Source organism: Trachypithecus francoisi, unplaced genomic scaffold, assembly GCF_009764315.1.
Source record: "Trachypithecus francoisi isolate TF-2019V2 unplaced genomic scaffold, Tfra_2.0 Lachesis_group20, whole genome shotgun sequence".
NCBI lineage: Eukaryota > Metazoa > Chordata > Mammalia > Primates > Cercopithecidae > Trachypithecus > Trachypithecus francoisi.
Window position 1 is genome coordinate 9,277,356 of NW_022681466.1, and position 15,692 is coordinate 9,293,047.

The 15,692-nt window shown below is 51.9% G+C and overlaps 1 protein-coding gene and 1 long non-coding RNA gene across 2 annotated transcripts; both read right to left on the minus strand.

Annotated features, from left to right (window-relative positions):
• Positions 1-619: 619 nt before the first annotated feature.
• On the minus strand, positions 620-15,048 carry LOC117066755. Its single transcript, XR_004430495.1, has 3 exons — positions 14,811-15,048; positions 5,348-5,723; positions 620-2,678 (listed from the first exon to the last, which is right to left on the minus strand). It is a non-coding gene; the product is annotated as an uncharacterized LOC117066755 (long non-coding RNA).
• On the minus strand, positions 11,439-14,815 carry LOC117066754 (putative uncharacterized protein FLJ46204). Its single transcript, XM_033182340.1, is given in 2 exon segments — positions 11,439-14,460; positions 14,463-14,815. Coding segments are annotated over 2 exon segments (462 nt in total). The 5' UTR covers positions 14,737-14,815; the 3' UTR covers positions 11,439-14,272.
• Positions 15,049-15,692: the final 644 nt, after the last annotated feature.

A 15,692-nucleotide genomic window follows, 5' to 3' on the forward strand; every position in this document is an offset into this window, starting at 1 on the left:
CCGGGAGGCGGAAGTTGTGGTGAGCCAAGATTGTGCCATTGCACTCCAGCCTGGGCAACAAGAGCAAAACTCCATCTCAAAAATCATAACAATAAATTACACACAACGCACATTTCATTGTGTGTCTATTAACCACACCTTTTATTTTCTGCATTCTGATGCTTTGACATCTTGGGGCCTTCCAGACCCTGGTGGGATTGCCCCTCCCAGGGTTAGGTAATTCCTCAACGTAGCAAACAGCTCACCTTCTAAAGGGCCTTTCATATGCAAACCAGCCAGTCCAGAGCCCACACCCTAGCCATCTCCTTTATCAGGCTTTCTCACCCTGGGCCACTATGCACCTGCCCTGATCACCCCAGGGCCAACTGCCAGACATCTTGGGACAACCCCTATCCCCAGAGCCCTCTGAAATTATTCAAACTAGCAATCCTAAACCTGCTTATCCCACCCAGTCCTTCCCACGGAAACCACGGGAAAGGCTCCTGCCGGGCTCCACTTCCGTCCACCCAGTCCTTCCCACGGAAACCACGGGAAAGGCTCCTGCCGGGCTCCACTTCCGTCCCACCCAGTCCTTCCCACGGAAACCACGGGAAAGGCTCCTGCCGGGCTCCACTTCCGTCCACCCAGTCCTTCCCACGGAAACCACGGGAAAGGCTCCTGCCGGGCTCCACTTCCGTCCGCCTCTGGCCAGCCCTGGTGCTCCCCCGTGTGGCCTGCATGGTGTGGTCTGGGCCTTTCTCGGGGCTGTGAGTAATAAACTGTCTTGTCCATGGCCTGGTCTGTTAGCCACATCAGACCTAAATAACAACAGCACCTACATTTTAAACAGCACTGATCTAGGACGGACACAGGGTGAGGCGCTGGACAATTTATCCACCTGGGACTCTCGTTTGGAAGGTGAGCTTGGCTCGGTTTTCAGGGCGGCAGCAGCAGCTCCTAAATTGAAGGATTTTCAGTCTGTGGAGTGTCCATGAGATCCATGCTCTCTGGAAGTCCTGGACTGTGGTGGTAGGGATGGAGTCCACCCCGTTTAGTCCCCAGATGAATGAACTGAGGCCCAGAGAGGGGAGGATTTGCCCAAAGTAGCAAAGCTCACTAGCAGCCCATCTTGCACTTGGCACGTATGGGAAGCCACAGAAACTGGGCACAGCTCAGTGTCTCATGCCCTGCCATGTCTGGGTGGGTGGGGCTCGGACACCCACTGCTAACACAGATGCCCAATTTCAATCAAGCCCCCAGACCCCCAGCCCACCCATGGCAAGTGTGTTCCAGCCACGTCGCCTTTCTTCCTATTCCTCAGTATCCTGTCCTCCTATCCAGGCCTCACCTGACCTCAGTGCCGCCCAGAACCCCAGCCCTCCAGTTCAGAAGGGTTCAAGAAATGCAGATAGGATCTTAGCACTGACACACAGGAGGGTCCCCCGATGCACACGAGCCACCTCCCCTCCCTCAACCCTGCTGCAGGGCAAAGCCAAGCAGATGCTCTTAGCAGAGCAGCCCTGGAATGCCTTGGGAGGCATAACTGGCAACTGTGTGCAGCTCAAAGGTGGAGCCACTTCCAATGCCCAGAGGAGGCTAGCCAGAGGGGCGAAGAGGAGACCAGGCTGTCACATCAGGTCAAGTGATACGTTCAGTGGTGGCCTGACCACAACCAGCTTGGAGAGGAGGGTTTGGGACCTGGACTCTCATGCCCAGACTCTCTCTCTCTCTCTCTCTCTCTCTCTCTCTGTGTGTGTGTGTGTGTGTGTGTGTAGGGGCAGAGTGGAGCTCTCCCTAAAAGTTCTTCTTAAATAGATAATGTTTATCAAGAAGTACCCAGACTAGCAGCAGGAAAAATAGTTAATAACCACTTAAGTAAACACCAAGATTGGCATGAACCATTTTTCAAGAGAAAAGAGCTGGGAGAAGGCTGCCAAGCAATAGATGGAAAGTATAATAAATTCCATGTCACTCACGAGGCTGTGACTCTCCAAGGCGCTCTGGGCCCATATCTGTCGCTAAGGTTCTGATGGGCCAGCACACGACACTTCATCGTCTTACTACTTTGACATATCACATCCAAAAAGGTGGTGCTGGGCTTGGGATGTGGTGGCTCCTCTTCCCAAACCACTGAGAGTTTGGAGAGTTCTGTGTCTGTGGAAGGGGAGCTGGCATCAAGCTCGCTGAGGCAGTGGCACCGGGAGGAAAGAGCACTTTCCAGAAGCCAGTGTCCAGGGCAGAGGATGGGAGGTGATCTTAGGTGATGGCATACGAAGAGGGGCTGTTCCTCCTCCTTCATGCAAGGATCATGCAGCTGACCCTAAGCCAGGCTCCAGGCACTCTGGCCAAGCCTCATGTGCCCTCATCCTTCTCCAGTAGTTCCCAGCGTGGGGCAAACAGTTCTGTCTTCTCAAAACCCAGGCGCATGTATCTCCTTTGCAGATGCTTCAGAATCCAGAGCCAGAACTCTGCAGAATGAGGCAGCTGGAGTGCCCCAGTGGAACCTCATTCTGCAGACCTAGCCCAGGGGAGGTTACGGGGCAGGCAGCTTCAGAAACCCACAGACAAGCAAAGGGATGTTTTATTTGAGACTACAAGGCCACAGTGATTCCCAACTCACCAATCCACGCTCCAGCACTGACCTGCTGTGTGAACTCAGACAAGCCCCTTAACCTCTCCTCCACCTCAGGTTTTCTCACCTGTCAAATGCAATTCACAGTTTTAGCTCTGCCAACCCTGCCAGGCTGTGGGCAGATCAGGTGAGAAAATGGGATGGGCTTGCATTTAGCCCTCCTCTATGGTCCTCCCTGCAGCGGCTGAGGATGGTAATAACGACAGCAGCCGAGCTTCATTGAGTATGTTGCACAACAACTCATTTCACTCTCCCAGCAACCCCATTTTTCAGATGAAGAAACTGAGGTGTAGAGAAGGTAAGAAATTGGCCAAAGTCAGAGTGAACGAGCAGTGAGGCCGGGTCTGCGTCTTGGATCTATCCAGCAGCCCCCGGGCCAGGTTTCTCAAACATTGGCTCTCCACCTTTGTGATTTTTGCCAGATCTGTGTCCCACCCTGAACTATGATGTATAATATTGTGTTTGTATGTATTAGGTATCGTCATTTATTCAACACATTTTTATTGAGGACCTAATAGATGTGCCAGGCACCTTTCTAAGGTTAGAGATACGGAGTAAACAAAAGGGACAAATACACCTACCCATGTAGGACTTTTAATTTTTTGAGACAGGGTCTTGCTCTGTCACCCAGGCTGGAGTGCAGTGGTGCAATCACGGCTCACTGTAGCCTCTGCTTCTGAGCTCAAGTGATCCTCCCACCTCAGCCTCCGAAGTAGCTGGGACTACAGGTGCGTACCGCCATGCACACCTAGTTTTTTTTGTTTTGGTTTGGTTTGGGTTTTTGTTTGTTTGTTTGTTTTTGTTTTGTTTTGTTTTGCTTTGTTTTTGTAGAGACAAGTTTCACCATGTTCCCCAGGCTGGTCTCAAACTCCTGGGCTCAAAAGCAATCCACCTACCTCTGTCTCCCAAAGTGCTGGGATTACAGGTATGAGCCACCACTCCTAACCAATAACCTACTCACTTTTAAAGTAACATTTATTTTCAGTCTGGGTGTGGTGGCCTATAATCCTAGCACTTTGTGAGGCCAAGGCAGGCAAATCACTTGAGGTCAGGGGTTCAAGGCCAGCCTGGTTAATATGGCCAAACCCCGTCTCTACCAAAAATATAAAAATTAGCCAGATGTGGTGGTGCTCGCCTGTAGTCCCAGCTACTCGGGAGGCTGAGGCACGAGAATCACTTGAACCCGGAGGCGGAGGTTGAAGTGAGCCAAGATCCCGCCACTGCCCTCCATCCTGGGTGACAAAGGGAGACTCTGTCTCAAAAGAAAAAAAAAAAGGTAACATTGATTTTTTAAAAGACAAGTTCATGTCGCTACTACAAATGAAAATCCAGGATTGGATGTTCTGATCCTGTAAACATAAATAACATTAGAAATCAAGGTCAGCAAAGTCTAGCTGAGTATTCTTGTCTGCTAAAGGCTTGAATCCTGAAGAACGCTCTTGTTTGCTTAAAAAGGAGATTTCCAATCTTCAAAAATGTCTAAACATGGAATTATCCCATGACCCAGGAATTCCACTCTTAGTATACACCCAAAAGAATTGAAAACAGATATCCAAATCCTTGCACACAAACGTTCCCAGGAGCACAGTTCACTCACAGGAGCAGAAAGGTAGAAAGAACGCAAACGTCCGCTCGGGGCTGAATGAACACACAAGATGTGGTTGACCCACACAGCGGAGTATCACAAAAGGAGGGTCACAGCTGGGTGTGGTGACTCACGCCTGTAATCCCAGCACTTTTGGGAGGCCGAGGTGAGCACATCACCTGAGGTCAGGAGTTCGAGACCAGCCTGGCCAACATGGTGAAACACCATCTTTACTAAAAATACAAAAATTAGCCAGGTGGGGTGGTGGGCACCTGTAATTCCAGCTACTGGGGAGGCTGAGGCAGGAGAATTGCTTGAACCCAGGAGGCAGAGGTGGCAGTGAGCCGAGATTGTACCACTGCACTCCAGCAGTCTGAGTGAGACTTCGTCTCAAAAAAAAAAAAAAAAAGGAGGCCCGACCAGGCGCAGTGGCTCAAGCCTGTAATCCCAGCACTTTTGGGAGGCCGAGACGGGCAGATCACGAGGTCAGGAGATCAAGACCATCCTGGCTAACACAGTGAAACTCCGTCTCTACTAAAAAAATACAAAAAACTAGCGGGATGTGGTGGCAGGCGCCTGCAGTCCCAGCTACTTGGGAGGCTGAGGCAGGAGAATGGCGTAAACCCGGGAGGCAGAGCTTGCAGTGAGCTGAGATCCAGCCACTGCACTCCAGCCTGGGCAACAGAGCGAGACTCTGTTTCAAAAAAACCGAGGCCCACAAAAAGGAGGGAAGCACCAATTCAGGCTGTAGCACAAAGGAGCTTCTAAAACATTATGTTCAGTGAAAGACACCACGCACAAAAGGTCACATGTAAAATAATTACATTTCTATGAAATATCCGGAATAGGCAAATCCACAGAGCCAGAAAGCAAGGTGCTGAATGCCAGGGGGTGTGGGGGGGGCGGAGACGAGGTGAGGGAAGGAGGAACGAGGAGTGGTTGCTTAATGAGTATGGATTTTCCTTTCGGAGTGATGAAAGTGTCCTAGAACTAGATAGAAGTGACAGTTCCACAACATGGCGAGGACACTAAATGTCACAGAAGTGCACACTTTAAAATGGCTAGTGGTTAATTTTATGTTCAGTGAATTTTATCTACATTTTTTTTCAAATGGGAGATTCCCAAGTGTTAGCAAGGTGTTAGAGACATACCTTCACCAAATGAGATTTTCTCCTTAATGCAACAAGAGAAGAATGAAAGAGAATTGCCTATTGCCTGCTGATCTCCATGGTACTTGCGCCTGCAGTGTCTCCTTGGGTCTGCTGGGTGAGCAAGCCGACAGGACTGCCGACAGGAAGGTGATGGTATCTGCATTTATTTCCTGGCGCTGCTATCACGAAGAACCACAGACTGGGGGTGGTTTCAACAGCAGAAATGTATCATCTCACAGTGCTGTAGGTTAGAAGCTCAAGATCAGGGTGTCAGCAGGTTTGGCTTCTCCTCAGGCCTCTCTCCTTGGCTTGCAGGTGTCTGTCTTCCCACTGTGTCCTCACATGGTCTCCGGGCGCTCACACATCCCTGGTGTCTCTGTGTCCAAATTATTGTGAGGACACCAGTCAGGTTGGATGAGGACCCATCCTAATGGCCTCATTTCAACTTAATCACCTTTGAAAGACCTCATCTCCAAACACAGTGCAGTCACATTCTGGGGCACCGGGGACTTGGGCTTTAGCATGTAAATTTTGCCAGGAGAGGACACAATCTGGCCCCCAGTGATGTCCCAGCTGATTTGATGAGGGACATGCAGAAGGCAGCTCAAGCCACAAAGTTGGTGGGAGCAGAGCCGGCCAACAGTCCAGGTGCTCAGAGCTCCCACCCAAATATGTTCCTCCGCACCTGCTGCTGCACCCAGGGGTGTAAATGACCATACACACACACACACGGGCACATGCACGCACACACACAGTCTATTTCAGAGATCAAGACTGTTCAGCCCCAGCTCCCTTGCCATCTCCACTGTGTCTCTCTCTCTATCCAACAGCTGCACAGGCCCCCATGAAGGCTCTGATCCAGCATCTGGGGGATGCATGTGACTGACTAATTAACTCTAATGAATTACGTGTCCACACGCCTGGTGAAAAGGGCACACACAGAGGATGCATGCTTTCCCGAGTTTGGACCTGGAGAGATTGATAACAACAGCCACGCATTTGGAATTCAGAGTTGGGTCTTTGTTTAATATGCATCTTTCTTCTCCAGGCATCAAAGAGATTAATTTTTTTTAGAGTAAACAGACTTCAAAACAGGATTTAGTCTCTGAAAGCCTGCACCTGATTTGTCAGTCCTGGCTCAGGCTGCCCCAAGCCTTAATCATTTTGCAGGTGGATGAAAGAGATCTGAGATAGTGACGGGGGTTGCGGGGGAGAGGAGGGGAGAGGATGCATGCGGAAGTGCCAAGCATACTGGCTCTGCTCCTGCAGCTGAAGCAGACATCAGGACCGGGTCTATTTGAGCCAGAAACAAAGGACACGAAGCAATAAAAATGAGCCCATTTTCCCATCCCGCGCTTCCCACAGCCCCTGCCTCGCGGGAGCCCCATCTCCTCGCTGAATGTGTCCAAGGATGTGCCCATTTCATCCTGGCTGTTTTAAAAGCCATCCTGGAAAAGATGCTCATGTGGGAAGCCCTTTACCTCAGTGTCAGCTGGCTGACTCCACTTGAAGCAGCCTCCTCCTGAACCAGTAGCCCCTCCACTCTGCTCAAACCCAAAACTGGAGTCCCCTTCACGGTCTCTGTGTCTCTTGCCCCAGGCCAAGCCTGCAGAGTCCAGCATTGCAGACCAAGCCTGCAAGGCCCATGTTCAAATAACATGCTCTCATTCTTGAGGGGCCCCTTCTTCCCCCATCCCTCCCCAGCCACATGGCGGGACTGAAGCTTACACCTGTTTTGATATCCAGGGAAGAGTCTAGTCCAGTAGGTCACCTGTCTGATGGCCACCCCTTAAATGCAGGTGGCATGCCCCAAAAGAATCAACCTGCCTCTGAAACCCTCCCTGGTCCCCACAGAGGGACAGCTGCCCCCACCCTCCCTCCCTGCACCATCACCAAACACAGATCACAACCTGTATCCTTCTTTCCTGTCCCACCGCGGCCTCAACAGCAAAGCAGTGTCCTGTTACATGATGGGGGGTGGGGCGAGATGTTAGGGGAGGCCCAGCTCAGCCACACTGCTGGAGGACATTTCTGTTCCTATAGTATCCAGCAGCTGCCTGGATCCAGTATGTCTACACCCCCTCAGAGGCCCGGTTTCTGCACTGCCCCGCCTCCCCACAGCAGAGTGTGGACCCTCAGTGTAAGACAAGCAGTGCCCAGAAGCTGGGTGTGGAGTCAGACAGAGCTGGACTAAACCCCAGTGTCTCTTCTTTGCGACTTTGGCAACTTCTGAACCACCCTGAGCCTGTTTCCTCTTAGGAAGAATGGAGGTGATCATGGAACCCACCCTTGGGCTGAGTGTGATGTGATAGATGGTGTGAAAATGCCTGGCACAGAGCGGGCACTCAGCACACACTAGCTCCCCTGCTTACTCCTGTGCGCCTCGGCTCCTCAGAAAGAGAAAGCTGCTCAGCAGAGAGAGGAAGGATGCAGGGAGAGGGGAGGGCTCCAGGAGAAGGGAGGGCGTGGAGAGAAGGGAGGGTGGGCCCTACTCCCTGTTTAGGCCAAACTGCACTTCACCAATCTCCAGGTTCCCTTGTGACCCCCCAGCTCCTTGGGGCACCCACATGCTCCCCTGAATCCCAGCCCCCCATTTGTGGGCACTAAGGGAGCTCAGACTGCAGAAACATCCAGGTTGGCTCCAGCCCGGCCATTCTGACCACATACTCGTGCTAATTCTGCCAGAAAGACCAGCCTGTGGTTAGCAAGGGCAGCCATTATGGTTTCCAGAAAATTCCTTTGAGCAAAGAGAAGCTGTTTGCCATTCCTGAGGCCCCTCCAGCCTGTACAAATGTGGCTTTCCAATTAAGCTGGGGCTGCTCCCAGATCTCTATCTGCTTTCGTTCTAAAGTAAGTAAAATCCTAGAGCAGTAGGCACTCCTTTTTGTTTTTCTAAATCACTTCCAGTTATTTTTTCTGATGACCCAAGTAGTGCCTTTTCTGTTATCCAGGAACATGGTGGAGGGGCTGGTTGGAGTCAGAAGTCCAGGGGACCAAGTTGGGGACCTCACAAGGAGAAACGAGTTTGGGGGTAGGATGGCAAGCTCCTCTCTGGATGGATTGAGCAAGACGCACTTTGGAATTCTTGAATCTGCCTCTGGGCAAGAATGTCTGGGAGAGTTGGATGCCCGAGGCTAGTTCTCAGGTGTGGGCTGGAGTGGCAGACTTGGAGTTGTGTGGGCTGGAGTGACAGACTTGGAGTTCCTTGGCACAGATAGGACATCACATCATGGGCTTGGATGGGGTCTCTGGGACAGTGTGTGGAGTTGAGAGAGGAAAAGGCCAAGAATGAAACAAGGAAGAGAAAACCTAGAGAAGAGAAATTATCAAAGTGTGGTAGGAACGCAGCGGGGGACAAGACCAAGACAGAGGGATGCAGTGAAGTTGGGGAGGAGAGGGCTTCAAGAAGGGGCAGGTCAGCTGCATCATGTGGCCAGAGAGCTCAGTTCAGATGAGGCCCCAAATGGTCCACTGGACGTGGTACTTGAGATGTCATCAGGCAACCAGGAGAACACAGCAAAAGTGACATTATGCCAGTTCTAGGTCCAGTCTTGAAGACTGGCACATTTCACTTCCTCTTTCTTAAAATAGGCTCTCTTGGGGCCCTCCCTCTCAGACCCAAGCACCCATGCTGTGAGAATCCCAGCCTAGGTTTTGCGTAGCCTCTCTAAGCAACAGCCCTGGTGGAGTGGCCAGCCCAGAGTCAGCATCAAATTCCAGTCCTGTGAGTGATACATCTTGGGGACTCTGACCTAGTCATGTTCGTTTATGACTGCAGCCTATCCAGAAGAACCTCCCAGCTGAGCCCAGTCAACTCATAAACTCATGAAATAACAAAATGGTTGGTTTTCACAAGCCAAAAAAAAAAAAAAGTGTCATCAGAGATTTCACCAGAACAACTTTAATGGCTCAATGGGGATAGACCCCTAACCAAGAGGGATAAAGCATGAACAAGCATGTGTATTGTGTGCACACAGGCATGTGTGCAGGGAGGAGAGACAGCGTTTAGAAGGACTTCATTGAGGAACTTGACTTTGGAAGGACTGCTCATTCCCCCTCACTACTAAAGGTCCCATCTTTGCCAGGTCTCAGGTAACTTTCCTACCAGGAAAAGCCCACCCACAGCTTGAGCAAATGGCTTCACCAAAGACCTTGACCCTGTGATCAAGCAGCCTCAGAGCCTTAGGCAGGGAGTAGCAGCCTCAGGCCCCAGTCCCAGCCCTTCTACTTAAATTATTGGGTCTCAGCTGGGTGCGGTGGCTCATGACTGTAATCCCAGCACTTTGGGAGGCCAAGGCAGGTGGATCACTTGAGGAGTTCAAGTCCAGTCTGGTCAACATGGCAAAACCCCATCTCTACTAAAAATACAAAAATTAGCTGGGCGTGGTGGCACACGGCTGTAATCCCAGCTACTCGGAAGGCTGAGGCATGAGAATCATTTGAACCGGAAAGGTGGAGATTTCAGTGAACTGAGATCGTGCCACTGCACTCCAGCCTGGGCGACAAAGCGAGACTCTGTCTCAAAAAATAAATATGTATATATACAGGGTCTCAATTTCCTCCTCTCCAATGCAGGGCTAATGGCATTTCGCCTGCCAATTTCTCAGGGCCATTGCTGGAAAGAAGTAAAATGAAAGATATAAAAACTATCAAGGCAAAGGCTAATGTAAGAGATTCTTCGGATTCCTATTCAAAGGGAGGAGGAAGTTGAGGGAGGAGGAGGTTGAGGTCCAACCAGAAGCTGGCGGCCTCCTGAAGCTTCGGCAGCACGCTTCTCTAAAAGCAAGCTTAGGAAGATCAAGGCACCCACAGGGCTTTGAATCTCACTAACAACCTCTGGAAGCTCTTCCATTCTGCTCAGATTGACATTGTACTAAAGAGCCTGCCTTTAAAGAGTCACCAAACGGGAGGAGAAATGAAGTAAGTGTGACAAATATGCTGATATCCAGAGAGAAAGAGAAGGTGGGGGAAGGAGGCGGGCAAGCCCAAGGGCTTCCTCCAGGGCAAGTGGCTGGGGTCCCTGCCTGGGACTCTGAGGGCATTTCTGGGGGACCGGGTCTAACCAAACTCTGATGTAGAAAAATCCAGGGACTCAAATACCCAAAGGGTTTGGAGAGAAAGGTGATCTGAGCTCCTGTGTGCAGTTGACCAGGTCTTACACAGCAGTTCCCTGGGAACACAGAACCCTGAGAGACCAGGCTCCATGGCCACCATGGTCAGGTCTTATTGGGCTCACTGCCCCCCAGGCCTCCGGCAGAAAGTTCAGCCTTTATCTCCATGCTGGCCATATGAGCTGTGTGGCCTGTATTCGCTGTGTGACCTCGCAAAGCCTGTGCCCATCTCTCTGAAAAGATACTGGGTTGTTCTGAGTATTGAAAATCCTATATTTAGATGTTCCCAGCTCATGCCTAGGACATAGAAGGATTGCAGAAAGCTGTAGCTTTTTAAAATACCCATTTCATTGAAGTACAATTTACATGCAATGAAACTCATTCTAATTCTAAGTGTATCATTTGACGGATTTTAACATGTATATATAGTCATGGAACCACCACCCAATCAAGATAGAGAATGTTTCTATGATGCAAAAAAGTCCCTCCTGGCCCTCTGCAGTCAATCTTCTGCCCCTGTCTTGACCCCAAGCAACCACTGATGGGTTTTCTGTCCCTAAAGCTCTGCCTTTTCCAGAATGTCATACACGCAGAGGTCTCTGTGTCTGGCTTCCTTCACTTCTCACAATGCTTTCAAGGCTCACCCACATTGCTGCATGTACCAGTAGCTCCTTCACTTTCCTTGCTGGGTAGCATTCCATCCTTTGGATTAAACAATAACTTGTGTGTGTGTGTGTGTGTGTGTGTGTGTGTGTGTCAGGGTCTTGCTCTGTTGCCCAGGCTGGAGTGCAGTGGCATGATCATAGCTCACGGCACCCTTGACCTCCTAGACTCAAGCAATCCTCTTGCTTCAGCCTCTTGAGTAGCTAGGACTACAGGTGTGCACCACCATGCCCAGCTAATTTTTTTTTTATTTCTTGTATTTTATTTCCTGGTTTTATTTTTTTTTTAGAGATAGGGTCTCACTATGTTGCCCATGCTGGTCTCAAACTCCTAAGCTAAAGTGATCTTCCTACCTTGGCCTCTCTAAGTGCTGGGATTAAAGGTGTGAGCCACTGCACCCAGTTAATAATAACTTTTTAAATATTTGATTATGTTTAATGATACTTGAAGCCCACCCTGACTCCTGTTCCCCTGTATAATACTCTGCTGTTTCTTCTTGGGTTCATCTCAGAGGTATCATCATGGTCACTTTCCTGGCATGTTCCTGAGCTTTTTTCTTCACTCAGACCCAATAGTACCTGCTGGTGGGGAGAGGGGTAGGGAAGGGGAAGGGGTCGCCCACCCAACCCAGGCTCAGCCCCCATCCCATGTGAAACTGTGCCCACCCGCCGTGGCTGCACCCACGGATGTCACCAGTGCAGCAGCAGTGCAGGTGTGGCCTTGCTGTAGCAGGCCTGGTCCACCTAATGCCTTCCCAGCCCCCGCCTGACCTTTGCCGAATCTGTCCTTTCTTTCTCAGCCAGCCCTACAGCCCCACAGAGAAGGTGGCGTGGAAGGTCCCCACAAAAGAATCCAGCCCTTCTCCATCCACTGATTTCTTTTCTTTCATTCATTCAACAGGAAATTATTGAGGGGCTTCCTGTGCCAGGCACAAGCCAGGGGCTGAATGGCAGGCTCCAGGGCCGCAGGGCCCAGCCAGGCCCACCTCCATCACCTCTCCTTCCCCGCCCCGGACTCGGCCCAACAGGCAGGACTGAAATGAAACCTCACCCCTCCAGCATCCTCCAATTTCTTGCTCTTAGATCAGACCCTACACAGCAGCAGGCAATTGAAAAGGACTTCCGGGTGCCCGCTCACACTTTCATCCTTCTTTTCTCTCTCCCTTTTTTCATCTTCTTTTTAAAAATGCTCTTTAATAGTGGGAAAGTTAGCATGAAAAGGAGAGAAAATGAGGCTTGAAAAGAATGTGTCTGATGTGCAGCAATTTGTTCACCTGCGAGAGGTTCTTCCCCTCCTGAACCTTGCTGCTGGGGGGCCCAGCGCTGCCAGGCGGCAGGAGGCGGGAGGCGGCTGGGAAGCGGGAGGAGGCCCTCCCTTCTGCCCTTCTGAAAGCAGAGGCAGGAGGTGGGTCAAGGTAGGAGATTGACCTCATGACAGCAAGTAAAGTCAGGGTCATAGGAGACCAGGGTCACCTGCCATGTCCCTCTGGCACCTGTTGGAGCTACACTAGAGACCTGGAGAATTGTTCACCATAAGGCATTTCCTTTCCTGTCTTAAGGCAAGAGCCTGGTGTCCTGTGTGGTGGGGAAAGGGGGCCTAGAGTCAGGGAATGGGGTCCCAGCAGGGCAGGTTCAGGGCCTGGTCACCCCAGGACTCGGGCCACCTTTGCTCCCTCCCTCCTGTTTGGGCTCCAGCCACGTGCCCCACTGACCCCTGGAAGAGCCAGTCAGGACCCAGCTAAGGATCCTTCCCCGAGGATCCCAACTGGGTTTGGGGTTTCAAGAGAGCCTCAACCAGCCTCCATCCACTCTGCACTGGACTGACCCTGCTGCCCCCTCCCCTTACTCAATGAGAAAGCTCAGGACCCACACGCAAGACAGAGCCTGCAAGAGAAGACCCCCGATGGGCTCCTTTCCTGCAAAGGAGACTGTTCTTTGGCTGCTGTCATGAAAGGCAGGGAGGCGGGGAGTCTGGGCCAAAGTGCCCACAGGGTAGGGGCTACTAGAGCTTGTTTCCCTGGGAAATGACAGAGGGGTGCGACGCCAGTGATCCTGGAGTCTTGACAGGCTGGACCACTCAATGGTTAGACGGTGGGCTCTGGGCCAGCCTGCCCGGGTTCAGATAAAATCGCATCAAATCCATTTGCTGCTTATTAGTTGTGTGGCCAGGACTGGAACCAGACAGAAACTGGGGGTGATTGTAGCGGTGCCTCTCTGAGCCGTTGTACAAGTTACCATCCATAATGCACTTGGGATGGTACTTGGCACATAGTAGGTGCACGGAGAAGGCTTGTGTCCCAAGCTCAGCGTCATTATTTAGCCAGACCTTCCCCTGCATAGTAGCGCCCACCCAGCTGGCAGGATAGGAGGATGGAGGATGGGCACTTCCCCCCTCCCCTTCCACCTGGGGCAGGGACAATCTGCCAGGAGTGCCCCTGTCCCTGAGCTCTGGCCTCCCCCCAGTGACCGAGACAGAGCTGGAGCTGGGCTGGGTAGCAAAAGCTGCAGACAGGGGGCTGGGCTGCCACCTCAGGGTTGCCCCCACACTGTACAACTCTAGGGGATGCCATTTACATTAACAGCCCATGGTGGCCCCTGCCCAGGGCCAAGGCACAAGCTCCGGAGGAGACAGGCTAGGGCTCCCTGAGATCCTGTTTGCCCACCAAAGGCTGCTTCAAAGGCCTGAAGAATAAGCCTGACAAGGCAGAGACAGAGGCATGGGCTGAGAAGGGCCTGGGAGCCCAGTTTGCCAGTGGGGGCCCAGCCTCAGGGGAGACATGGGTTTTCCCTTCTCCTGGAGCACAGTGGCCTAGTTTTCTCCTGGAGACAGAAGAGACCCAGAGAAAAGCTTCACGCTGTCCCTCCTTCAAAGCCATCTCACACCCACACAACTCCGCACCCCTCCCCAGAGGCCAGAGCTGCAGGAACCCAAGCGAGAGTGTGGTTTCCTCTCAGCCTCGCCCCTCAGAGGCTTCCGCTCAGCAGCAGCTGCGGCCAGCCCAGCTCAAGGCGAGATATCAGCCAGTCCTTGTGAAACCTCCCTGCACGGTGGAGACAGACAGACAGGGCACCAGGCCAGGTCCCTTCCGGTGGAGGGGGCAGCAAGTGAGCAGAGGCGATCAGAGGGGTGGGAATCACAGGGAGAACAGTGACTAGGGAGAGTGATAGAGAAGTGTGTGCCACTGCTGTGTGCATGTGCAAATGTGCCTGTGTGCACATGCGTATGTGTGCTGCACGCTCAAGTGTATAGCATGTGTGCAAGTGTGTAGGTGGGTGTGTGCAGATGTGTGAGCAGGCATAGCTGTGTGCAAATGTGTAAGTGTGCACTGCATAGGCACAAAGGATGTGTGTCAGTGTACAAGTGCTGCTTATGCAAGTTTGTGATTGTGTGTGCAAATGCATGCTGGTGTGTCTGTGCCTGTGTGCAAATGGGTGTGTGCAAGTGTGCAGGTGTGTCACACAAGTGCAAGGGTGTATTTCTGCAAATGCACATGTGTGCAAGTGTGTGGGTATGCGTGCAAATGGGTGCTAGTGCACAGATATGTGGGTGTGCAAGTGTATGCAAACGCATATATGTGCACATGTGTTCAATACATGTGTGTGCAACTGTGTACATGTGTGCAAGTGTGTGTGTGAGTGCCCCGGAAAAGAGAGAGGGAGAGGATGAGAGAAGGAAGAGCAGAAAAATACCTGTGGTAAAAGCCAGTACTGCTCAGCAGATGTGTCCAGCGGAGAGCACCAAGAGGCAGGACCAGCCTCTCTTTGTTCCTATCTCGGTAGCAGCCATGTAGCAGTACAATGACTTGTGTTGCTTGCCTGGCAGATCACACAGGTCACAGATGCCTCCTCGTCACAGGATGTGGTCGCTGCACCCTGTCCTAACTCTAGTCCTTTCCCTCATCTTCCCCAGCTAACCCCTTCCCTCCAAGCCCCCTGCCCTGATCGCTGTCAAGGTCAGCAGACCACACCCCATCCATGAGGGAGCCAAAGGTAGTATCTGCTCAATGCTGTCACTCTCTGTGGGCCAGCTTCTCCTCGCCCAGGAACAAGGGGATTTCCTGACTGTCTCTTTAGGCAGGGTGACGTAAGCTGTTTTCCTAGAGTGGAGCCAAAGAGCCTTCCAGGCCTTCATTTATCTAGATGTGGAGTCCTTTGGGAATGAGCATGGCAGGCTTGTTCCTGCCCAGCATCTTGGAAGATTTCAGACCAGTGCTTCCTGTAGACGATTGGGACCTAAGAAACAGAGCCCTGCAGAAGGCTTGGCAAGACCGCATGTCCCAGGGTGGCCGGTGTTTCCAGCGGTGACACTTGGGATTGAAATCAACCTTTGGAGGGCAAGAGACCCCACAGCAGCAGCTGTGCCACTGACTGGGAAGTGCCCAGCCTTGGCGCTGGAGTTGGGAAATGGCCTGGACATGAAATGTGTGGAGACCTGACCCCTGTGCTGGCCCCCGCAGCAGAGGCAGGCCCAGGCAGGCAGGGACCTGCTTTTCCCAGGGCTCTCCAGGGATTTCCTGCACAGCCCTCAAGAGCCTACCCTGCATTAACATCCTCAAGGTCAAGAAACTCTCC